This window comes from Dermacentor andersoni, chromosome 1 (genome assembly GCF_023375885.2).
Source record: "Dermacentor andersoni chromosome 1, qqDerAnde1_hic_scaffold, whole genome shotgun sequence".
In the NCBI taxonomy this organism is placed as follows: domain Eukaryota; kingdom Metazoa; phylum Arthropoda; class Arachnida; order Ixodida; family Ixodidae; genus Dermacentor; species Dermacentor andersoni.
In genome coordinates, this window is record NC_092814.1 from 248786889 (window position 1) to 248812939 (window position 26051).

The 26051-nt window shown below is 49.9% G+C and overlaps 1 protein-coding gene across 1 annotated transcript in view; it reads left to right on the top strand.

The window, feature by feature from the left end:
• Positions 1-25730, top strand: part of LOC126547779 (uncharacterized) — a 106916-nt gene extending 81186 nt beyond the window's left edge. The window contains exons 5-8 of the mRNA XM_050195763.3: positions 14243-14340; positions 19479-19688; positions 22532-22630; positions 24620-25730. Coding sequence (XP_050051720.2) covers positions 14243-14340; positions 19479-19688; positions 22532-22630; positions 24620-25045 — 833 coding nt within the window. The 3' untranslated portion in view covers positions 25046-25730. The remainder of the gene's footprint in view (positions 1-14242; positions 14341-19478; positions 19689-22531; positions 22631-24619) is intronic.
• The last annotated feature ends 321 nt before the right edge of the window (positions 25731-26051 follow it).

Here is a 26051-nt window from a genome sequence, read left to right on the forward strand (position 1 = left end):
GAACGTGCCTCCTCGACAGTTACCGGCGTTCGGCATAAGAATCGCGAACGAGCCGGCGAAGATGATCCGATTTTGTTTCCGCTACCGGGGTGCCACAGTTCGCGCCAGACCTGTCGAACCACGTTCTACCGGTTCTGTTCTCCTTATGATGGCTGTGGTGGCCTTGAGAAGAAGCAGCTTGTCACCGTTAGCAGCTTCGCGCGTTACTTGAGGGTGCCCGACATGGCCAGATGGCGTGATAAAAATTTAATCGTCCGTTTTCGTTTCTTTCTTTTTGCGGTTTTTTTACGCTTCCGACCATATGTTCAACTAAAAGACGGCTTCTTTCAGTGATGTGCAATCCATGGACACCCGGAAACGTGGAAATTATATTAATGTGACAGTGATTGATCATCTGACGCAGCTTATAACGATGTAGACGAGAGACACTCCTTCACGTTGTGAGGTGAAAGTGAGCACCTGAAATGTGAGCCGTTGTCAGCGAACGCTGAAGGAAACAACGAGGCATAGGAGTGCGCGCTCGTGACGCGAGATAACGCCCTGCACGAGAGCTCGCCGCCACTGTTTCTACGTCGTCGCCCAAAAGAACCCTCGCCAACTTGGATCATATGCTGCCGCTTTCCATGGGACAGTGTCTGTTACTTGGGTAGCGTTTACTCTGACATTCCGGGGTAGATCTAAAATGGATACGCGATGGTAACCAAGTCCTCCACGACATAGTACAAACCACTACAATCCACGAACTTGTGCAACTGTGACCTTTAGCGTTAGGCAAAGCGCGTGCACCACGCAGAACAGACAGGCTAGCGCGAAAAGACAAAAATGACATCATTGTTGCGAGAAGGTACAGTCGCGGTCAATATGAGCTGCAACACGGTGTTCGTGGTCGAAGATGCTCCAAGTCTGGACGGCGTCAACGATATACAAAAAAAAAAAGAAAAGAAAAGGAGAACGCAACACCGTTATCGCCTTATATATATATATATATATATATATATATATATATATATATATATATATATATATATATATATATATATATATATATATATATATATATATATATATATATCGGCGCCGCCGTGCAGTCTTAGAGCCCCTTCAATCTCAGTCACCGTGCTGCAGCTCCTATTGAAGGCGACTGTACAATTCCTGAGCTACACACCTCGAAACTGTTTGGAAACGAGTGTAACCTGCTATATTGTATAGTTGACTATGCATCAGCGGGCGGGGGTGAAGGAGTTTTGTACAGATCCCTTGACCTCGGTTTTACCCCCCCCCCCCCCCCTCTCTTGACACTGAATATATCACCCTGGATAAGGGCGTCGGGTAAAGTCGAACGCCTCTATAACGAAGTGCTTAGCGTCTCCGAAATCATTCGTTATACAGGTCACTACATTGTGAAGGTCGTTCCCCGCACAACTCACAATATAGCCGGCACAGATTTATTCCATGGTTATACAGGTCATGATTGTTTTGCGTTTAGTGTTACACTGACGGAAGAACTAATGGACGAACATATAAAGGAACAAGCCGTGGACGTATACGTGGCGACGTACGTGAATCTTTCCATTCAAAAATCCTAAAAAGAGGCATCGACAAAGCTTGCATCACTTAAGCAGTTGAAAAACCATGCCGCCATGCTGTGGGGGACAGCATTGACTTGCAAGTAAGTCGCTTAAAAAACAGTGGGTGCCCCAGAAGCATGGTGGTGCAAATCTATTACCCGAAATCAGGGCGAACAGGAAAATGCAAAAAATACAGGAAAAAGAAAAAAAATGTGGGCAGTTTGCACTAGTGGTGCAAGGCTGGGTCACAGCGGAGCTAGTTCCCGCTTTTGCTAAGTGTTGCGAAGTTTTGCGAGGTTATACATGGCTCGAGTAGGTTCATACTAGGTTTTGCTAAGTTTGCGATGTTATGCATGGCTTGGCTAGGCTCATACGAAGCGTTGCTAGGTTTTGCTAAGTCTTACGAGGTTATGCATGGCTTAACAGTGCTCATACTAAGTGTCGCCAAGTCCTTGCAAGGTCATACACAGCCAGGCAGGTAAGCCACACAAGCCCCAGCAAGTCACACGCATACAAGCCACAGCACGTGCATCAAAATTGATTTTGTACAGTGCTTCAGTACCAGTCATCATCGTTGATTCAGTCCTCGTCCTCGACGTCCGACCGTCGTCGTGGTCGGTGGCGTCGGAGAAGACTTCGCGAAGCACTTGCAAGGCAGAGCTCTTCTGTTGCAAGTTTCGCACCGCGCTCATCGTGGAGAGATTCACGTCGAACCAGAGCCTGTCACAGACGCGGTAGCTGTGCCCGAACTCTATGCCAAGGAATTCGCGCTGGGAGCGGCCGTTCGCGCCTCCCATAGATTTGCGGGCTTGGCGTCGGGAGTTCTCGGTGACGCGCAGGCCCGGAACCGATTCCTGGCGGCGCCGAGCATTCAGTCGACAGCGTTCGTTGTCTCTCGTCCGAAACTCGGGATTCTCGGCTCTGCGACGGCCTCGGCGCGTTGGGCCGGATCGGCTCTCCGTCGTCGATCGCAGTCCCGCTGAGCTGCGCGCCGAGCTTCCTTGTAGGTCACAGACGCGACAGCTGTGCTCAAATTCTACGCCCAGAAATTCGCGCTGGAATCGGCCGTTCGCACCCTCTATGTCTCGGCGGGCTTGACGCTGGAAGTTTTCGCGCAGTTGCAGGCCGGGATCGCTTTCTCGGCGACGTCGAGCGTTCAGGCGCCGACTCTCGCGTTCCCTGGACTCGGCGCCCACTACAGTTAGTTCTGTCACATCGTTCTGTCAGACTAAGGACGTAGAATGGATACATAAGGATCAGCTGACCAGGGAAATAATCGAAGCCTTTCACATTCACAAGAGGGGAGAGGGTTGTATCAGTCGGCCATCTGTACATCTAAGCCATGGTGAGGTTGCCTTTTTGGAACACTAAAGGAATAAAAAATTGTGTAATAAAAATGTTTGTTAGGGGTGTAACAAATACGATAGAATTGCACACCATGATCGATAGGTGCCATATCTTTGACGCCCGAGTATGCGGGGGCAAATTATTAAAAAAAAGTCTTTTATATTGCCTTGATTATCTTTAACGCCTGAAAGTGCGCAGGTATATAAATATGAAGTATGTGTGCTGAAATAAAATAGTTGCGAGAGCAGCGAGTGTCGTCTTGTGTGTCTTCACTGTGTCCCTGTCAGTGCGCTACTTCACCAGCAAGGTATGATGAATAATCACCAACTAGCCCAACTTTCCACATTAGTGGACGTAGAACGCGCTAGTTGCGTGGTTTACCACCTCCCACTACACTCTCGTAAAACGGTTGCACACTTTGGGGTGCATATTTGTCCCACAACAATAATCGTCATCTGCCTTGCTTGCGTTTGCGATAGCAAAAGAAAAAGAGAAGCCCGTAAGCGCTCCGTCCATCATGCTGATCGAAGCTGAGGTCGAGTTTGCCAGGGCCAACGGGTGCAAGTGAACGCTGCTGGTCCGGCCCAGCGCGTAATCACATGTCATCTTGTCATATCTTTCCCACGAGCATCGAGCCACACTTTTTTCTTGCGCGGCACTTCGGGTTCACCTCCTGAGACGACCTTGGACGAAATTCAAAATAAATGAGAAAAAAAATTGTGCAGTACAAAATCATGTTTCATTATAGATATGATATCAGAGCATAAGTTTATTTACAAGATTAGTTACTGAAGTGTCTGGTATAATTTGAAATAATTAGAAATCACTTATTACCGCACACCGAAGCACAGAATCCTAGACGTTAGAGACCCGCCACGTGAGTACGAGGCAAAATTCCTGAAAACCGGGAAGTAGAAAGCGGGAGTAATGACCTCACTAATGACGTCACCCACAAGAAGGTGGCATGATATTTAACATGCTAATTAATGGAAAACAGTTACCTGGCATGGATTGAACATCTGCCTAGCAGAGCGGATGGACGTCACTCCCTCCTCTTCGCTTCTCGTCTCCCGGCACTCACCTGCTTGCTCGCAACAGCTGCGCGCGCGCGCTCGTTACATCCTTTGATGTCAGCACCGGAGAGGCCATCTGTACATGCGTAAGGTGCGCTTCGTGCGCCTCTCGCTAGGGGGCTCCGCTCCGCCAGGTGGCGCGCGCTGCGCTTCCTCCTCGCCCGCAGATTGTGCTAGTGGAAAGACGTTCTCTCGCATAACCTAAAGAACACCAACGCGAAGGTTCGAGTGCCACTAAGAGACACCTAAGTCAAAGATTAGGGTCGTCTACCATTATTTATTTTTCAGCCACTCTACTAAGCACGCGAAATTTGCAGTAATATCACTTAACTTGACTGTGCAGGCAGCGCTCTCAAACGAACTCTGTACGAAAGTAATCTATTCCCAGAAAGTTGTGGCCACGTGCCATATATCTCCAGCGTCAGCCTGGACAGCGCGTGGCGATTGTGGTGGCTCTGATCTAGGCTAGGGAAGCCATATAACGCATGTTGGTGGCACGGGAGCACGTCACCTATGCTAGCCTCTGCTGTGCGATAAGTTATAAGCTATGCATCAACGAGGTGGCATAAAACAAACTAAAAAGAAACAAACACATGCGTTGATATTTCGCAGTGCACTATGCGGTAAATCACACGGTCGTCTCGTGAAATGCTGCCTTCAACGCCGATGTGCAAGGGCAACTTGAAGTTCCTCGAAAGTTGGAGTATACAGTGTTGCCTAAGATGTATCCGAAATTATTCGTTCTCTTCGGCATGCGATGAGTGTATGAAGTTTGAATCAAGTGGCGGCAGAAGGCCTGCGCAATCTAGTTAGCGCCTGAACACGAATTGCAGGTAGTGCGTGACTGACTCTCGGACAGCACTTGCGTCGCGACTCCACGTCTATTTAACTGTCCAGTAGTCGCAAATTCACATCGTGAAGTTCTCAATGTTAGCTGGACTTGAAAACGTCGGGAGACAGGGTCAATAACCAGGTTCACCGAGGCCAACTGTTTCTTTCGGCACCTTCATGACCCCTCGTACGCTATAGGGCCGGCCTTCCGTGTTTGCTCCCGTCGCTGTGCAGAGCACCTTGCGTGAGGGCAACGCGAGCCGTGCCACCGGCTCCCGCGCTTTTGCCGGCGATCTACGGCGGCGAACAAAGAGTGCGCTGCTCGGCCCATCATCCGGTGCAACGTTGCGGAAATCGCGCGCGCCAAGAATCCGCGCTTAAGCGCGTAGCACACGCTGTGGCCTCCGGGGTGATGGCCGGGTCGCTGACGGCGCGGGACGGGTGCGCAGGTCGCGTTGACGGCGGCCGCGAGATTCGCCGCCGCGTTCAGCCGCCCTTGGCAGAGTCGGACACAATGGGTGTCTCGACTCGGCCGGCCACGGGTCATATTTGTTCCACTTAGCCGAGCGGCCGATCGGTTCTGGTCGATTAATCGCGGCGTCTGCGTGGGAGAGGGCTGCGCGGGCGTCGCACGCTGCCCTCTTCGCGAACGTCTCCCGAACTTGTGAACGCGCGACGGCGAACAATGCGCGAGCGCAACGCTCAGGTGACCGCCTATTTTGTTTGCGCCGAGCGTCGGCACGGCAAACGAGACGCACGCGATTGTGGGCGAGGACGCGGCGGCTGCTGACCGCTCTCCGTCGCAAACCTTCGTCGCGGAGCACACGCTTCCGAGCGATTATGTGCTACTTTGAACGACTGCCGCAGCGTGCGTGTAAGCGGTACCGTGAGGGCGTCCTTCCAGTTCAGCGCTCCGAGTGTGCATATTGAGCGATGCAGGCGCTCGATCTTGCGAGTAGTGCCAAAGTCCATGTGGTGATTGAACATCTCTTTGAGAGTTGTGTTCAATGTGGCCGAGTTTTCTCTGCAGTCAGCATTTACGAAAGCTTTCGTAACGAAGCACAGAAGCCACGGAACGTTTTTCAAGAGGAGGTTGTTAACGGTGCCTTCCCCAGGCCCCGAAAATACTGTGAAGCGATTGTAATTTCAAACATTATGGCCGCCCAGCTGTGTGGCCCGATCCGTTTACCCGATCGCTACTCCCCCCCCCCCCCCTTCCTCGACACCCACACCTCTCCCCATTGATCAAGTACTTTCGATGCCCCCGCGCGTGACGAAGTGAAAAGTCGGCGATGAGCGAAAGGCCTCCGAGGAGTGGAGGGGGAATACAAGGCAAATGTTTTTTCTGGCTAGAGAAGCGCTTTTTCTTTCTTTCTTGCCTTATTCTTCTTCTTTATTTTTGCGTAGAGCATCTGAGAGGAGATGTGCGTCAGCACACGATTTACCTTATAAGCTAACAGAATTAGAGGCGACGCTACATTTTTATTTGCTCTTTTTCCAAGTTACATTTGTGTCGATTTTGTACTTCTCCTTTTGCAGCCATTTGTTTTTAAAATATATAGTTTACGAAAAAGAAAATAAAGTATTCTGAATACTCCAAATTCAACCGATGTAGAATTTCTTTTTTTTTTCGCGAATAGTTGTCACCTTCAAAGATCTGTAACTGTAAATGGGCAACACCCTTCTACGCACATTGGAGAGTACCCATGCAGACTTTCATTACGCTGCGGCATGTTTAAGCATGCAAAAGTTTATGCAATACTCAAATCGCGGCCGTTTAGTCGAGACGATGCAGTAAACATCGTGCTTTGAGTTTTCTTTCTTTTTATTAAAATTAAAATGAAGGAAAGAGATGTAGTCACCTTATAATGCTGACGGCTACTCCTGTTCGCAACATAGTAACAATACTAAAAATAATATTGTAAGAAGAAACAACGTAACAGCTTCGAAAATTCTAGAGTATACAGTCCTATACACACACGAGCATACAGATGTAAAAAGCGAGGACAAGTTGGCACCACATTGAGTCCCAACATATACGCGTATAGAGTTCGAAACACACATATACAAGAGAGAGAGAGAAAGGGAGACATTTATTTTATTTCGGCCCTCTGTCCGTGGGTGGTGGCGAGAGGCTGCGAGGCCGCTATACAGTCGGAGATGAGCAGGTGCACGGTCGATACACATATGAAATATTGCGCTCACAGAGATACGACAGTCAAAAGCGAGCTTGCTGCTAAGCACGAGGTTCCGGGATCAAATCCCAGCCATGGTGGCCGCATTTAGATGGAGCTGCAAGGCAAAAGCGCCCGTGTACCGTGAATTGGGTGCACGTTAAGGAAACTTAGGTGGTCAGAATTAATCCGCTGTTGTCCCCCACTACGGCATGCCTAATAATCACATTGTGGCTTTCACTAAATTAGCATGTTCTTGTACATTCTAAATCGAATTATGGGATTTGAAGTTCCCAAACAGAGACAGCAACACTATTAAAAAAACTGTACACCATTTGGGGTGCATATTTGCTACGCAACAATAATCGTCATCTGTCTTGCTTGCGTCTCCTTTTTAGAAAATGCTGCGCTCGCTACTTTCCTGTCGAGAATGCTGTGTCAAGCTGATAACGCGCAAGCCGTTCGTGACCAGGAAGTACCGGGCTCGCAGCGTTAAAGAAAGGAAATGCGGGCAAGACAGATGACGATTATTGTTTGGGTACAAAATACAACCCAAAGGGTGTAAACTTTTTTGAGGGTGTCGCTGTATGGCAAGATACGACCCAAAGAGTGTAATTTTGTTTAAGAGTAGAAATAATTGAAGTGGGCTGTGGTTGCATTACTCTATCCAATATGGAACCTATTATTACTCGTTAAGTATTCCTGTGTCTGTCCAAGTGTGTTTAATGCTTATCTCTTGTACTTTTTCTTTAGTATACAAAAGCGGCGGAAGACGTGTATATTATTACGATATCATCGAGTGATGCTGAAGGTACGAGCCGCCGCGAGAACGACGACGAAGTGGGTCGGTGCCCTTTTGCCGCGAGCGAGTGTCGGCCTGGCGATCTGGCTCCAGTGTGAATAACCTGTATATAGCTTCTTTATTCTGTGTCTTTCCACACGTAACATTCTGGTGGAGGTCGGCGATCCCCGTCCTCACCACGGAACTCCGGAGTGGTCGGTACATCGAGCTTGTCACCATGCCTCCCGGTGACGAGACCGCCTCTGCATCGGCTTCGGCTTGTCCGACTGCTCCAATTATCACGGTTGCTCAACATCGCGACCCTGGCGTGTTCTCTGGCCTTGAGGGAGAGGACGTTGACGATTGGATCAAGCTCTACGAACACGCCAGTGCTAATAACAGGTGGGACCCAACGATCATGCTCGCCAATGTCATCTTTTATCTCGGCGGCACCCCACGCGTGTGGCACCAAACGCATGACGACGAGATAAACAGCTGGGACAGTTTCAAAGAAAAGCTCAGGGAACTGTTCGGCGACCCCATTGGGCGCAAGGCTGCCGCGAGAAAGGCTATTGCGTCTCGTGTTCAGACATCTACAGAGCCGTACGTTTCATACATCCTCGACGTCTTGGCTCTATGCCGCAAAGCTGACGATACTATGTCTGAAGCAGATAAAGTGTCCCATGTGCTAAAAGGCATCGCCGACGATGCTTTCAATTTGCTTGTTTTCGGCAACGTATCGACTATCGACGCCATCATCAAAGAATGCCGTCGCCTTGAACAAGCTAAGAGCCGCCGTATCACACATCACATCACGCGGCTCCCCAACACTGCCGCTACGTCGACATGTGAGGGTCGACCGCGTCAAACCACCCCCTGTGATGATGTCACTCGTATTGTTCGCCGCGAGCTCGAGGCCGCCTGTTTGCCAGCTTTCTCCGCGACGCCGCCCGATCCACCAGCAACCACGATTGCGCTGATTCAGGCAGTCGTCAGAAAGGAATTTTAGAACATGGGTCTCAACTCCGTGTGTCCATCGTCTACACCAACGGTTCCCCAGTTCTCTAGCAGCCCTCCTCGTCCCCGGCAGCCTTTCTCTCCCACACCGCGCCGCAACCCGTCCGAATAGCGTACCCCTGATGACAGGCCTATCTGCTTTCACTGCTGTAGCATCGGCCACGTCGCTCGTCACTGCCGCAACCGATGGCCACCACCTCCTCGGACATACACCGCCGCTCATTCCCGCCCCTTTGGACCTTCTGTTCCCTATGCCACCCGCCATGACCCCATTGCTGCTGATGCTCCTGCCCCGAACCTTCGCTACAGCCGCTCGCCCTCACCTCGACGCCATCAGTCTCGTTCGCCCCAACCCCGTCGCTTCTCTACGTCGCCTATCGCCTCCCGGATCCAGCCGGAAAACTAGGCACTGCAGCTTCTGGAGGTGAAGCTGCCTTGTCCACTCTGCCCTCAAATCCCCTGCTGACGTTGCACACGAACCAAAACCTTCTTGACGTTAACGTTGATGGCTATCCTGTCACGGCACTCATCGATACAGGTGCACATCTTTCTATTATGAGTGCTGCCTTCCGACGACGACTGAACAAGCTCCTCACCCCAGCGTCGGCACGCGTCGTCCGCGTTGCGGATGGCGGTACTGTGCCTATCATCGGCATGTGTACGGCACGTGTCAGCATCGCCGGCCGCCACACTCCTGTCCTCTTCACCGTGATTGCTCATTGCCCCCACGACCTCAATCTCGGCCTCGATTTTCTCTCCGCGCATTCTGCTCTTATTGACTGCTCTGCCAGTACCCTTCGCCTTGAGTTGCCGATTCTCACAGAACCTTCTGACTCACCCCAGTGCCGCCTACGCCCCACCGGCTTTATTCGCCTGCCGCCAAAATCAATAGCCTATATTGATCTCTTGTCTTTCCCACCAGTCCCTGATGGCGAGTACCTCGTCACTCCTCTGCCCGACATTCCGCTACAGTATGACGTTACCGTGCCTCACAGTATACTTACCATTACGGCGAACCGCACTTTCATGCCTATCTTTAACTTTGGATTGGCAAAGCAAATTCTACCGCAAGGTATTTGCCTTGCCAACGTTGATTGTCTCGGCGACCATCACGGGGCAACATTATCGACCGATGCTTCTTGCGAGCTTAGGGGGCCCATTATGCCAGCCTCGGCCGCCGACCCCAAGATACAGAAAATGATTGCGACGGACCTGTCTTCTGCGCAGGCTGAAGACCTTTACCAAGTGTTATCGTCCTACAGAGATATTTTCGACTTCGACGATCGCCCTTTAGGCCAGACGCTCGCGGTCAAGCATCGGATTCTTACTGGCGATGCTACTCCTATTCACCGACGACCATATCGAGTTTCTGCGTCTGAACGCCGAGTAATTCAAAGTGAAGTCAACAAAATGCTAGACAAAAACATCATTGAGCCGTCTTCCAGTCCCTGGGCGTCACCTGTAGTGTTAGTTAAGAAGAAGGATGGCACGTGGCGCTTCTGTGTAGACTACCGCCATCTGAACAACATTACTAAGAAGGACGTCTACCCGCTCTCACGTATAGACGACGCCCTTGACTGCCTCCACGGTTCCAGCTATTTCTCTTCCATTGATCTTCGTTCTGGATAGTGGCAGATTGCTGTTGATGACATGGACAGAGAAAAAACCGCGTTCATCACACCTGATGGCCTATACCAATTTAAAGTAATGCCGTTTGGATTATGCAACGCCCCTGCCACCTTTGAGCGTATGATGGACTCCTTGCTCCGTGGTTTCAAATGGTCCACATGCCTATGCTACCTCGACGACGTCATCGTCTTCTCGCCCACGTTCGACACTCACCTTGAGCGTCTAACAGCTATACTTGACGTGTTTCGAAAGGCGAACCTGCAACTTAACTCGTCCAAATGTCGTTTCGGCCGCCGCCAAATTACTGTTCTGGGCCACCTCGTTGACGCTTCCGGAGTACAGCCTGATCCCGACAAAACTCGCGCTGTCCGAGACTTTCCGGTTCCGAAGACAGCCGCAGACGTTCGAAGTTTTGTCGGGCTATGCTCGTACTTCCGTCGTTTTATTCAAGATTTTGCGGCAATTGCTAGACCCCTGACTAATCTATTGAAGAAAGGCGTACAATTCTTGTGGGGCCCTGAAGAAGCCGCCGCCTTCTCTCGTCTCGTCACTCTTCTCTCCTCACCACCCATTCTCGCCCACTTCGACCCTGATGCCCCTACAGAATTGCGTACAGATGCCAGCGGTCATGGCGTAGGTGCCGTCTTGGCCCAGCGTCAGTGTGGCCAGGATCGTGTTATTGCTTATGCAAGCCGCCTCCTCACACCATCGGAGCGCAACTATTCCATTACGGAACGCGAATGCCTTGCTGTAGTCTGGGCGGTTGCGAAGTTCCGTCCCTACCTTTACGGTCGCCCTTTTTCCGTAGTCACTGACCATCATGCTCTCTGCTGGCTCTCATCGCTAAAGGATCCTACGGCTTGGTCGATGGGCTTTGAGGCTACAAGAATTTTCATATTCCGTGGTCTACAAGTCTGGCCGCTTGCACCAAGACGCTGACAGCTTGTCGCGTTACCCTGTTGACGACCCTGACTCCTCCAATATTACCAGTGCTGCTTGTGTATTCTCTGTGTCGCAGCTGCTTCATTTCGCCGACGAGCAACGTCGTGACGCCTACATCAGAGCACTCATCGACCGTTTTGAACACTCTCCGGCCGACGCCACTTTACGCCTCTTCGTCCTCCGCGACGGTACTCTGTACCGTCGTAACCTTCATCCGGACGGCTCTGAGTTCCTACTTGTCATACCTAAGCACCTCCGCTCAACCGTTCTACAAGAACTTCACGACGCACCAACAGCAGGACACCTCGGCGTATCTCGAACCTATGACCGTGTACGTCGCCGTTTTTTCTGGCCGGGCCTTGCCCGTTCCGTACGACGTTACGTCGCCGCTTGTGAACTTTGCCAACGACGCAAGAAGCCTTCCCAGCTCCCCGCCGGTTACCTGCAGCCGCTGGACATCCCCGCCGAGCCCTTCCATCGTGTCGGCTTAGACCTTCTCGGCCCATTTCCGGAATCTACATCAGGAAACAAGTGGGTTGCAGTCGCGGTGGACTACGCGACCCGCTATGCCGTAACCCGCGCTCTTCCGACCAGTTGCGCAACTGATGTTGCGGACTTCCTCCTGCATGATATCATTTTGATTCATGGTGCCCCGCATCAATTGCTAACAGACCGCGGCCGTACGTTCTTAGCCAAAGTCATTGACGACATCATGCGTGCCTGCTCAATACAGCACAAATTTACCACCTCCTACCACCCTCAAACGAACGGCCTCACTGAGCGTTTGAACCGCACCCTTACAGACATGCTATCCAAATACGTTTCAGACGACCACCGTGACTGGGACCAGACTCTACCTTACATTACATTTGCGTATAACTCTTCCCGTCTCGAAACTGCTGGCTTTTCGCCTTTTTACCTCTTGTATGGCCGTGAACCGACGCTACCACTGGACACTGTGCTTCCGTCCACCACAGCTTCAACTAGCGCTTATGCCCGTGACGCTATCGCCCATGCTGACCATGCTCGCCAACTTGCGCGCACTCGTCTACAAGTCTCTCAAGGCAAACAGAAGCAACGCTACGACCTCCGTCACCGTGATGTCTATTTTGTGCCCGGCGCCCTCGTGTTGCTTTGGTCACCATCACGTAAAGTTGGGCTTTGTGAAAAGCTGCTTTCCTGCTACACAGGCCTATATCGCGTGCTTCGCCAAGTAACCGATGTCACCTACGAAATCGCTCTAGCCACGCCCACTACGTCCTCCACTGTGACAGCCAGTGACATTGTCCACGTCGCCCGACTCAAACCCTACAACTCTCCACGCGCCTTGGATATTTAACAGCACCGTGACGGCGCTTTTGCCGCCGGGGAGTAGTATTACGATATCATCGAGTGATGCTGAAGGTACGAGCCGTCGCGAGAACGACGACGAAGTGGGTCGGTGCCCTCTTGCCGCGAGCGAGTGTCGGCCTGGCGATCTGGCTCCAGTGTAAATAACCTGTATATAGCTTCTTTATTCTGTGTCTTTCCACACGTAACAATATCAAATAGAGAGTGGGTTTCTGTACCTGTCTAATTTTCAGTGGCAGCCAGTTATCGAGCCTCAAATGGCGGCTGCCAATGAACGATAAACTTTTTGGTTTATCGTTACGTTATTATTGGTTGACTATTGACTTTTCATACTGTCTATAGAGCAATTTTTGCTGTTACCTTTCTATGTGTAACAGCAGAATTTCAAAACATATTTTTTTTTCAGGCAAGAAACTAGAATCAGCTATTTTTCAAGAAGACATCCGAGTGTTTTCGATCCGCATAGCATTTCAGTAACCGGCAACCTAATGATTCATTGTGACAGCCTATGTGACTTCAAACTCTAGCAAGGCGTATTAACGGCCTCTTCAATTTAACTAAGAAAGCATAGTCACTTTAGGGCTCTAAAGTGGCTCTTTTTTTCCCCTGCATGCTTACAAAAGCTCACTTATTTCGAACGAAGTAGTGCTAATAAATATATCTATCTTTGACGTGCTCGTGATTTACTCTGTGGTGCGGTTCGGTGCGTTCTGTGGAGCGATGGAGGAAAGAGGGGGGTGGGGAGGTGTTCACTAAGTGGAGGTGGCGGTTCCGCACAAGCAGCTTGACATTCGGGGCAAGTAGCTGTTCCGCCTGTAGCATCGTCACCATGCGTCCTAAAGTGGGCAGTTAAGCAGAATACGTGATATCACTCTTCAAATCATCTTGCAACATTCTTGGAGCACTGCCTGGAAACGCCAACTTCGATGCGCGCAATGGAGCTGACGACTCTTCCGCGAAAGTATTTCCCATTAAAACTCACACAGACGAGTTGGCTTCAGAAGAACGCGACTAAACGTGTTTCGAACACTCCCTCACCCCCGCTCAGAGGCACACTCTTAGATTGCCACCTTGATGAGCGTGTGTGAGTGCACGCGGACGGGGAAGGGGAGGTGTGGTGCGTGTGACTTACTTTCTATGCACAACGGCGTCAGTCTCGCCTTGCCAACCTGTTCGCTGGCTTTCCCAGAAGCCGAAATAAAGGAAAGCATACACAGGCGCGTGTATGTGTGCCTTCTTTCGTCTGTGTTTTCCTTGCGCTTGTACAGTTCTTAAACATGGAATACCAACGTACCTAGACTGCCACATTGCTGCTCTTTTGGCGATATCAGTGCGGTGTGTTCGGCTAAGCCACCGACATGTTCGATGCTGTCAGCAGCGCTACAGGGTGTCACGCATCTTCCCGTCTGACATCGCGCTGGGCATTACGTAGTGTAACGTTGTGTGTAAATGACGATGCTTATTATACTGAACAGCACTTCAAGAAATAAATTTGTGGGCTTTTGTTGAGTTCGTCTTCGTGCATTTCAGACATGGGAAAGCCATCCGAAGAGGACGGCGCAACAAAAATTCAAGCTAACGTCGGCTACGTGAAGTCCAGAAATGGCGTCTTCCAGGTCATCGAAATGGTAGGTGAAAGAAAAAAAGAAGGAAAACGTGCTAGTGTAATTTGGTTCACTTGTTTTGCACCTGCCTGCCGCGATGGTTCAATGACCGTGGTGTTCTGGTGCTAAACACTTGCGTGTATCGTGGGTTTGATACTCGTTTGAAGGTGTTTTAGTGTAGCGCAACCAGTACAAGGACGCAGACACGGAACAAGACACGCGAGATGCACCACACTGGTTATGCTGGTTGCCCTGCACCGAAAAAACTTTCAAATGACGCACAAACAAGCCCATTTCAACACTAATCAGTGATGCTCCGTGCAGGTAATTTTTCCTTTTTTGGGGGAATTTTCAGCCATAATGTTGCACCAAAGGGAAGAAGGAGAATCTTTCTGATATTACAGGGAATTTTAGATTTATGCAGTGAATATTAAACTCAAAGCGGTGGACAAAATATGGTCATCACTGTCAGTGCACGGGCTTAACTTGCTATAGTCGGCATTGTTTAACAGGCAATAACAATTAAACATAACATTCAAACTGTTGCGTCAATATTTGAAAAGTCAAACTACTACGTATGGAAAAGTTTCAGGGCGGCGGTGTAGTCGATTAGCTCCGAATACGCGGAAGAGATGTCCGAAACCGAACAGGACGCCACATTAGAAACAGAGTGCTCACTATACTGTCCGACCAAAATGTGCAATATATCAGGTAATGTTCCTCAACGTGAGTTCCTTCATCTAATATCCGTGGTTGGCAAGATACTTTTTTTAAAGATTACATCTGTGTGGGTATGCAAGGGAATTTGCGGGGATATTTTTAAAATCATGCGGGGAAAAGTGCTGAGAATAGGGAACTTTCATGTCTAGGAGTGGAAATTCTTTTAAGTACGGACCACCACTGACATTAATCGACTTCGATACGCGACGACGATGGCCGCCTTCCGGTGGATGTAGAGTGCAAAAGGGCTCGCGTCCGGAGCCCTTTATATACTGCAATTCTTATGACCGTATTGTTGGTTTTGTGCGTTCACTGTATTTTTCTTCGTAAGTCAAGAAGCGAGCACTATCATAGTACGCGCGGTTCATAGAAGGGACTCGGGACCGTTGCATGTGGTCCTATATGGCTCTCTCGTTCCAGCCGCTCTTAGCTTACGCCCGCTTTCAGCCTGCCAATTATGTACCAACTCGTCAAACAATACATTTTATTCGAGGCAGAGTAGGGGAAAAGGATATGGATGTTACAGGTATACTGTCAACCGGGATACCAGAGCAAGGACGCGGCAAGAATTTCTTTAAAGTGGTCACGTGGGCGCACCGTAGACGTACCGAAGTTCCAAACGATTGCGTCCTCCTGTATACGCGTATATCGACAGGCAGGTGGCAGTCGGCAATGGACCGCCAGAAGTTCTATAAAACGCCTTGGTATCTCGGCTTATGCATTATGACGTCACGTAGAATCCTTTGTGACGAGCGCGCTCGCGCTCTGTGGTCACTCAGTGCGGAAATACGAAAGTATATATACCCCGCAAAACCACGTGTGTGACATAAAACGCTAATCGACAGCTGTGACGTCATGTGCTATCCACGGGCTTTTCAGAAACGTATGCGTATAATGCGCTTTCGTTGGCTGTGCATGACGCTTTTACACGCCCTTGATTTTTTTTATTTTGTCGCGCATAACTTATCAGTTCAACAGCTTTCTTGAAAAGGTTTTTAAAAGTTACCTTTATTAAAATGGCAAACAGTGACAACGGCGATATAAACGACAGAAGGAAGACAACGTGTACAGCACTATAGAACACAAGACACAGTAAGGAGGCATGTACTACACAACGCTGTGTCCCCTTACTGTGTATACTGTGCAAGTTGTGGGCTGGTTGCAACTTTCCTGAAACGATGATAGAACACACAAAATACTCACAATCCGCTCTGATGGCTCAGTTGCGATGACTTTCTGCTGCTGAGCACAAGGTCGCGGGTTCGATTCCCGACCTTGACGGCCGCTAAAGGACAGAGTGCACAAACGCTCGTGCACCGTGCATTTGGCGCACGTTAAGGAGCCTCTGGTCGTGAAAATTTATCCAGAGCCCTAACCCACTGCGCTGTTTCGGGATGTACTCCTCAATTTCTTTTTTCTCTTTAAATACATACCACAAGCGCCGTTGGTATAGATACATATTGTTACGGGAGAAGAGAGGTTTCGAGATATTGACACATACTTATCTTTCTCGGTGACCGCTTTTCGCCGACCAACAAATGTTAAACGCTATCGCTCGGCGCAGGACGCGCCTGCATGTATCAGAAGCTTCTCGAATGTTATCGATGGTTCCATCCGTTCTCTCTTCTCACCGAACCTTGCGTAATCTGGTTGTATGCGCGACGCAAATTGTGTAGTACTGCTTGGAAGGCACGCGGATTACGCTGGAAGCTTCGTCGTCTATAAAGGTGCAGCATGCGCGTCAGCCAGTAGGAGTTTCAGGATAAGAAACTGTGAGAATGACTTTCTCTATGCTGTGAGCTCGCTGCAATGTGCAGGGGGACGCGCTGCCACCAGCGGCGAGACGCGGTGCATTCTGGGCGACGAGGCCGGCGCGGAATGTAGCCGCATCTCGCGCCGGCTGTTGGCCGCGCCTGTCGGCCGCGCCTGTCGGCCGCGCTGGCGTGGCGTCGCCGAGCGCTGAAAGCCGACGCGCTTGACCCGCACACAGGCACGTACCCAAGGCCCCCCCCCCCCCGAAATTAAGCGGCACCCCCCCCCCCCCCTTATCAACCCACGCCACCACTCCTCACACACATTCCTAAAGCGCCGACAAATCAATCTACTTGGCGGTCAACATTTTGCCGCCTTTTACAGCGAAAGCAGTGTATGACTAACTTCTGTAGTTTTTTTCGGCGTCCGTTAACTGAAAAAATCATCATGTGTGCCGATCCTGGTGATAGTGAAGAAAGGGTCCAAGATCAATGGCACATACCCCTTTGGACTCGGGAACCTACAACGCGCCCTTCGGAGTCTTCGGGATCGGCCCACGTATGAGGAGTGCTTAACGCCTGCTTCACCTCCGCCGCGGGTGGGCCTGGTATTGCAATATCTTTCGAATCGGCCTACGTATGGCGAGCGCTTAACGCCTGCTTCACCTCCGTCGCGGGTGGGCTTGGTATTGCAATATCTTTGGAATGGCCTGCGTATGGGGAGTTTTTAATGCCTGCTTCACCGCCGCCGGGGGTCCGCCCAGTGTTGCACTATCTTCGGGATCGGCCTGCGTATGCGGGGTGCTTAACGCCTGCTTCACTTCCGCCGCGGGTCGGCCCGATATTGCATTATCTTCAGGCCGACCCGCAGCGGAGGTGAAACACTTTGCTTTTCGTTTGAGAGCTTTGACTGTCGTCAGCTTTCGCTGCCATTCCATCTTCAGAGAGTGGAATGGTGGTCAATTTTTGCATTCCTTTTGGATGGCGGTAGTTATCGGCATCTCCTGGGGTGTGGAGACCAGTTTTCTCATCGATTCGGTGCTCGCGCTACTAACTCAAGATGCATTCAGTTGTCACCATCTATTGCAGCAGGCAGGGCGTAGTTTATTGTTGTAATTATCATAGTTTATTTTCTTTATAATGCATAACAAAATTTTGATCTGACCATCTATTCAACGATCACGCGCATCGCTGTTGCTTCGTTAGTTCAGCCTTCCTTATTTAGACTGATCCAGGGACCACGAAAGGGGTTAGGTTCATAGTCAGCTGGTCTGTATGCTCGTGGAACGCGTTGTGGCCGGAGAAAACGCCAGTTGCGTTTAACTTTTCCTTTTGCTTCTTTATTTCCCCGAATGACGGCTCTCCGCGACGCTGGCAGATATTAGGAACCATATATCCGCGATATGGGTTGGATAGGGTGGAAAATAAAATATTGCGAAACAGCGTCCATCATGAGACCCTGCTATAACCGTTCAACCCACAAGCAATGTGACTGTCACCCGTTACCTCGTCTGGTTTTTCCCTAATTCTACAGCACGTTTTGTGCAAAATTGGCAACTGGAAACAAGAGTCGCGAGGAGATGAGAAATTAAGCGATATACTAAGGGAGAAAGCCACGGCAACAGCCAAACAGGGAGGAAAAGCGAAAAGTGTTCGTGAAAATCTTTATGGATCTATATCTTTTTATTTAAAAAGGAAGTAGAGAAAACGCCACCGGAAGTTGAGAGTAATTCCGTGTGTTGAATGACGCTTCTACAGTTATGAATCGAGCCGCTTGACGTATCCACTTCCCTGCTGTGCTAATGGGCGTGTTTTTCTAACCTTCCGCGGTGGCCTCAGTACGTCTAGAACCCCACAGCGTCCTGCGCTCTACGCGGTTGTACGGGACTTGGGACCACGAATCGTTACGCAACTTCCCAAATAACAACACGAATCGGTTTTGGCACTTGGTAGAGCAGTAAACGAGGGATGCAAGGGAACTGTGATTGTTCCGCAAATATGCCTTTCTCTATAATTCTTCCAGAGCTATTTCGAAAAACGCTACTAGAAATCTTTATTTGGCCCTTTCGCTTATTAACTTGTTCTTGCAAGGTTCTTCCTGCGCATATTTCACGCGCGAGTCTATTTGATGTGGCTCTTTGTTTGCCAAGTAAAGAAAAGGTGTATCTCACAGGTGTACACGTTATACAATTGATACTGTGAGATACACGTTATTTCAATTCTCTTTTGCGGGTTTACGCGTCTTTATGGCGAATGGTGGGCATTATTCACATTTATACTAGTAAAAGTACCCTGCCCCTCATTTGCATAGAAATGTTACCTTGGTTTGCCCCCTCCCCCCCCCCCCCCCCCCACCCGAAAAAAATATCCTGCGTACGTGCCTGCCCGCAGATCAGATTTTCGACGATTGCCGACTGTGTTCGCCACTATCGTTGTGCTTTGAATGTCGCTTGCTTTTAGGGGCACAAGTTCAATAAAGAGTTAGTTTCGTCATTCCCAGTTTTGCCACTGTGTCCTTGACCGTCACTGCAATGTGACAATATTATTGACTAATAAAACCAACACTTATTTCGCCACAAAAGTCCCTCTAACTTGTAGTGCACGTGCTCCCGCTGCAGTTACGTTCGCTCTCTGCGAGTCTTTGAAACCGGACTGCCCTAACTCCTTCCCGTTCTTCTGTGCCGCTCGCAGGTGGTGGGCCTGGTGGCCTTCATCTGCGTCGAGTCCGTGGCCGAGTGCCGAGGCGCGTTCAACTGTGCGCCGCCTGGCTGCGTGCACTCGTACCGCTTCTTCGCCTTCGTCAGCTTCACCAGCGTGCTCGTAACGGCCGCCATCTTCTCGGCACGCATGCTGGGCGTGGCGCACCGTGTGCCAGTGCCAGTAAAATATCGGCCGTTCGCGGTGAGATTCTGTCATTCGTGCGGTGGCACCGACTCAACTAATTCAACTTGCACCAGCCGCGGTAGCTCAGCGGCGTTGCACTGCCGAGCACGAGTTCGATACCGGTCCGATGGCGGGTGGAATGCTAGAACGCTCGTTATAAAATATAAAGACGTCAAATAACGGGACACACACAAGGGAAGAGAACGGGACAGGGCGCGTCTTGTGTGTGCCCGTTTATTTGGCGTCTTTATATTTTATAATGAACAGCTCCCAACTAGCCCAACAGGAAGTGCTTTTTAGAACGCTCGTGTGCCGTGCAGCACGTTAGAGCACCCCAGGTGGTCAAAATAGACCTGGAGCCCTCCGCCCCACTAGTTATGCGGCGTGCCTCACAATCATATTGTGGTTTTGGCACGTAAAAACCCAGAATTTAATTCAAGGATTTAAATTGATAACATGTTCCCCCTCGCACTATTGGAGGCGTGGGGCAGTGTCTAGTTTACCAGCGATTCCGGGTGAAGCCGTGTCTTTTTTTTTTTTTTTCTGTAACAGGATGATGTCGTTTACGCCTGGGTTAGGCTAGTGTGTTGGCCACACGATAACTGTTTTTGACTTCCACTTGATCTGTTTTTCAAGTCTTTGGTGAATTTTCCTAGGAGGTGTTCTTGCGAATACGAATTAATTCTAAACACTGTGTACTAGAAATAGGGAGGTTTTCTGCCGACGCATTAGTCGCGCAAGCGGTCACTTGAAGTTGAGATAATTGTTGAATAAATGTTTAAGTAACTAAGGCTTTGTAACTAAGACTAAGTAACTAAAATGTTTAACCAATTTCTTTAGAACGTATGTTGCAATTGCGGAATAGCAGCTGGTCTTTACTCAAGGCATGCTCACTTAGGAAACTCGAGACTTCAGAGCGTCCTGGTCACACCACATCCAGTGGCGTAGTAACGGGTGGAGGCCGGGGGGCCGTGGGCCCCGGGTGCCAGGTGGGGGGGGGGGGGGGGGGGGGGTCATATATGTCTGAAAACCTCCCTCATTCCACCGGCTTGACTGGGCATAAATGGTAAAGAATGCTCCGGTAACCAGTAGCCCGAGCTCATGTACCCGATGTACCAGATGTGTATATAGTGTCGCAAAATTCTCGGATGCAGCTTTATCAACATCTTACGTAATAATTTAACGAATGTGCGGGCTAAAAATTAATTCGCTAAGGGGTCACTAAACTACTTGCCTTAGCGGAACGTTTCATGTGTGGCTTATGCGTCGCTAAGCAGTCTAGCGATGTGGCTCTTGGGTCCCCCTTTCGTTCAGTGCACGCTATCTTAAAATAGGATATATTAAGTGCCTGTTTAATTAGCAATTATAAAGGAAACTTTGCAATTCGGGAATTGAGGACCCAAAGTCGTATTAACTTAACAAAAACTTCTCTAAACAAAATCGGCTTGGGTGCTAGAGCCTGCAGTACTTTGGCACTGCGGTCGGCCCAGTATGGCAGTACCGAAAGAAATATGAAATAGTGCACCAGTGACGTGGATCCCAATATCGTATCCATTGCGAGTGCAGACCAACAGCAGCGCAAGCTTTCGCTGGCACGAGTTTGATGACGGCCTTCTCTTCTTCCCCCCCCCCCTTTTTTTTTTTGCGTGGTGACGTCAGGAATCGACGCGAAGCGTGCACTCTGTTCCGTTCCCAACCTTCTGGAGGTACCGCAGCTTGGATAATCACTTTGCCAATAGCAGCAAATAAAAGCTTTATGGATCAGAATAAAGAGAACTCGTAACTGTCATAGCATTGGCACTCGCGCAGTAAGGAAGCAGGTGGCGTTTTCTAATAAGGTGGGGAGATCAGCGTCACTGACACGCTATTTAGTTTTCGTTTGGGTTCAGAGCAGCCCACAGCCAAAATACTGCACGCCGTTCTACCTTCACGATTTTTGTGAAGTTGTTGTTCGGCAACATATGACTGTCGGGCTTCAATTTTGCAAGTGCAATGTTGCCTCTAAAATCGCTGATTAAAACTTCATTACAATATCTTTGTTACTTGTGAGCCATATTCTCCACGATGCCGCATCTGTATTGGCCGCCATACCTTACCGTCTGACAGCAGATGTGCAAATGCGCATATCACAAGTTATCAGTGCAGCATCCTGTGTTATTTGGTGCAGAAAACAAAACAGCGTGTATACCTGCTGCATTCGCTATCTGTGGGAACGAAAGCGAAGTGGGGGGATGGACATGCGGAGTATCCAAGGCGACTATGTTAGTGCTGAAACATCAACCCTGCCCTCCCCCCCCTCACCGAAAATTTCTAGGCGTCAGACGGCCTAGATACGCCACTGACCACATCCCATCAGGACTGTATGCACAGAGGTCCATGTAGTACAGGGCCGAACAATATTTGAGTCAGAACAGTCTATCGCTGCGTTTTCATTGTTTATGGCAAAGTTTCTGTTACTTTTCTAGTCAACGTAATATATCGGTATCCTCAGGATTAGCCGCGCGCTTCTGACTAGTGCACCAACCCCTGACTAGTTCACCAAACAGACGACGAACCCAGCGCAGCAGCGGCGATTAGAAACGACCACTTGCCATCACGTGCTTCGGTGCTTTCCTCTCAATTCTTCCTTTTTTTAAGTTTTATGACTAGGCTTCAAGATTGCCACGTGACGCTCCTTTCTAAGTTATTTTTTTTCTTCCTCCGTGTGTGTTATCTATTCACTGACAACACGCGGCCCGCACATCGCCGCTTTAGTGGTTAGAGGTCACTGGATCAGACAGGCGAGACATTGTTTATTGTTCAAGTGCCCATCAGCTTGTATTTTGCGAGTATTCACGTCTGTGCACTTTTATGTCACGCAGGAATGCCTGTACCTGATTGTAACAATAGCTTTGTACTTCTTTGCGGATGCCTTCATGATTGCTTACCATGGGAACCGTCTCGGATACCAGTGTGCTGCTGTGAGTATTCGATTCGTCCCACTTGGCACACATCGCGATAGTGCACTTATATTTTCTGCTGAGTTGCGGGTCGTGTTCGAGAACTGGGACAATCGGGAGGGGGTCTTGTTATGCTAATAAGCTACCGAAGGTGCTAACAGTACCGCGAATTTTTTTTTATGCGAAAGCATCAAATGACCTATTGAGCGAAAAAAAACCGGCGGCGTCTGTAGCAGAGAAACTGCGCCTAAATTCCCATTGTGTGCGACGTACGCCACGTCACGAACGTTCCTCGACGGAACAGAGCGGGCGAAAGGGAACATCTGCTGCAAAGATAGTGCGCCAGGTGTTGCGTGAAGGAGAGGATCATGGCCGCGACGCCACATCACTCTCGCTCTCGGAAACCGACCCTTGGTCCATATCACTCTCACCCTCAGTGGGCTTCGCTGCTGCGCGCGCCTGCCGGCCTTGGTGGCCGCTGCTGCCTCCTCGGTCTCTCGTCGCGCAGGGCGTCGGTGGCATGCGGCGTTGGCACTGCAGGCTGCTGCGGCTTGCTGGCTCGGGCAGTACGCACCGCTGTGGTACAGTACTGGCAGCACAAAACTCGAAGGACCGCTCAGCGGCGTTCGATTGGACGTTAATACTTTCGCATTCACAACTCATAAGAAGTGCTTAGGTGTCCTCGGATTCTTAAATAAAGGCAATTTAGTACAGGTTGTGTTTTCGTTATAAAGAAACAGCTTCCTTCACAGATGGAGCTAGTACACGGCTGTCGCGCGATCAGAATGCCTCGGAAGCGTATAAAGCGAGGTATACCAAGGAAGAAGCGTTAAAGCTAGGTAAATGATGGAACATAATTTATTAGAATGTGAAGATATCTGCCCAGCTGTCGGTTTAGGCTCCTCTGGCCTCCAAGACGCCCTTGAGTTCAGGGATAGCAGGGGGAAAGTAAACATGTCCGCAACAGAGATTAGTAAGAGTTGACTGGAAGTTTGGTGGCAGAAAAGTAGGGAGACCCCAAACAACGGAGGCATACAAAACCAAAGCCCCCAGTAGTGGTTCATAAAGTCTGATGCTGGGAATTCTTTCTGTGTGGGTGCGTGTGTGTTTCAATACTATAGGTAGGACATTAGGCAAAATAAGAACAAGAGCTTGGTGGCGCAACCCACCACCCCGTTTCAAAGGGGACGCTCACAGCAGCCATATCCATCCATCTGCACGCCCAATCGCGAGCAAAAGTTTTGAAGCGAATTGTGGCACTATTTTTTTTTCCCTTCATAGCCCGGGCATGCCGGCTGAAATCAAGTGGTACAGTCTACGTGTATGTGTTCGACCAGTACAGTGTATTGAAGAAAGTTCCACATTGCGGAGCTGTACTAAAAGAAATTTAGATTTTTTGCTGATGCCGGTGGTCTTCAAACTTCAAACAAGTATTTGTTGTTTGCATGTAAGGTCAGAATAGTTAATTGGCGGGGTACCGGAATTGATCCGGTAAGTCCTGTATATAGTATATACGTAAACCTACGTAAACGGAGCTCTGTAGCAGTTAAATACAAACTGTTGATACTCGAAACAATTAGAGAATCGCAGGTCTTGTGTCGAACTTCACTATCACTTGTGATGGGAACAGCGGGCGGTCACTTGCGCATCACTCCAATATCTAGGGATCGATCTTTGTCGAGCCGTTCTCATGGCCTTTAGTCCCGTGTCCTCCTATTGAAATAGAATTGATTGATTGATTCACATCACTCAAATATCTAGGGATCGATCTTTGTCGAGCCGTTCTCACGACCTTTAGTCCCGTGTCCTCCTATTGAAATAGAATTGATTGATTGATTGATTGATTGATTCTTCCATAACCCCTGATTCTGGAGGGAATGTTTTCGACGTCGCCCGTCTAAACTCGCTTGAACGTGCGCGCTTACCGCTCTGCGTTCTCCCGAACGTGACGCTAGCCTTCGAGCTATTTCTGAAAATGTGCCCGGTGTGTGTTCTTCCCCCGTCCTGCAGGTGCTGGGCGTAGCCACGCTGGCCGCCTACTGCGTCCAGCTGGCGCTCTTGATGGCCGAGGCGCCGCTCGGCCGGCTCCTTCCCAAGCTGAGCGCGAAGACCAAGGCGGGCAGCGGGGCCAAGGAGGACGACGGGTCGCGGCTCTCGTGGGAGCCGCCCGCCGGAGTGGACGAAGCCGACGGCACGGCGCCTCAGCTGGGGCCCGTGGTGCTGCGACCGCGCCGCTCGTCCGTCGACTCCGGAGGAGGAGGAGGCGCCCGCCGGCCGGAACCGCCAGACTCCAAGTCGTCGTCCCCCTCGTCGTTCGCTTCATCCCGCAGCTCTTCGGACTGCGCCGAGACGGCTAGCGTGCACAGCGCAAACTTCGTCACCGTCAACCTGGACGATGTGACACAGCCGCCCGGCAGCAGCGAAGTGCCGTCGTGAATGCCATGTAGATACGGGCCACGTACGCTTCGGCCGCCTTCGACAGGGTGTCCCGTATTGGAAAATAAGCTGTGATACACCTTGCCCGAGCCGCAGGGACGGCGCGCCCGCTATATCCTCACTGTGTGCAATCCATTCCGCGTGCGTTTCATTTCAAAATGCTGGCCCGCGCAGCAACTTGTAAGTGGTCAGAGGTTTCACAAGATGTCCAGCTGAGCGACTCGAGGTGAGCGGGAACACACAGTGGATGCAGAAACGCGGGCTGCGCCAACCATGTTATGGTGTGTACGCTTTTAACATTATTGCAGATGGTGCGACTCCTCCCAGTACTCGTGAGTGCCTCGTATACATGCACATCGTACAAGAACAGCTTTTCTTTTTTTTATGGGGTCCATTCACGTGCACGTACATGCGTAGAACGAACTGGACGATATACATTCCAAAGTGCCGCTGTATACTCGGCGCATCTTGACCAGCGGTGATGATGTGCAGTGATGATGGTCACAGTAACAAACCATCGAAACAATATATACACTATATAGCGCGCAACCCTGCATGCTTCAGTTATTGACGATGATATTTTTATAATAGGCTGAATGTACTTGATTTTAGTCTCTGTACAAAACGGAGATGCAGCGAACTTGAAGCCATGAAATAAAAAAAAAAATGTTTGCAGCAGCGCGCACTTACAATTCGTTTTCTCTGATAACGTACATACTTAAATCGACGGTAAAGTGCAATTCCTATGGCACATACAACAACACCATACTTTCTATAATTACAGCGCGAATATACATCAACAGTGAGAGCATACCGTAATTGCCTTTGCAGTGAAGTAGCTTTTTTGAGCACAGCCTTATACGGGGCATTAAATACATTATGTTATGTATACTTTTTGAAGTTATATGCCTGGCACTTTCTCGTGCGAAATTTTTCTGCGCGCACAAAGAAAGAAAAAGAACAAAAGAAAGCGTGAGAGGGCGAACAAAAATTGCTTTGAGTTTCC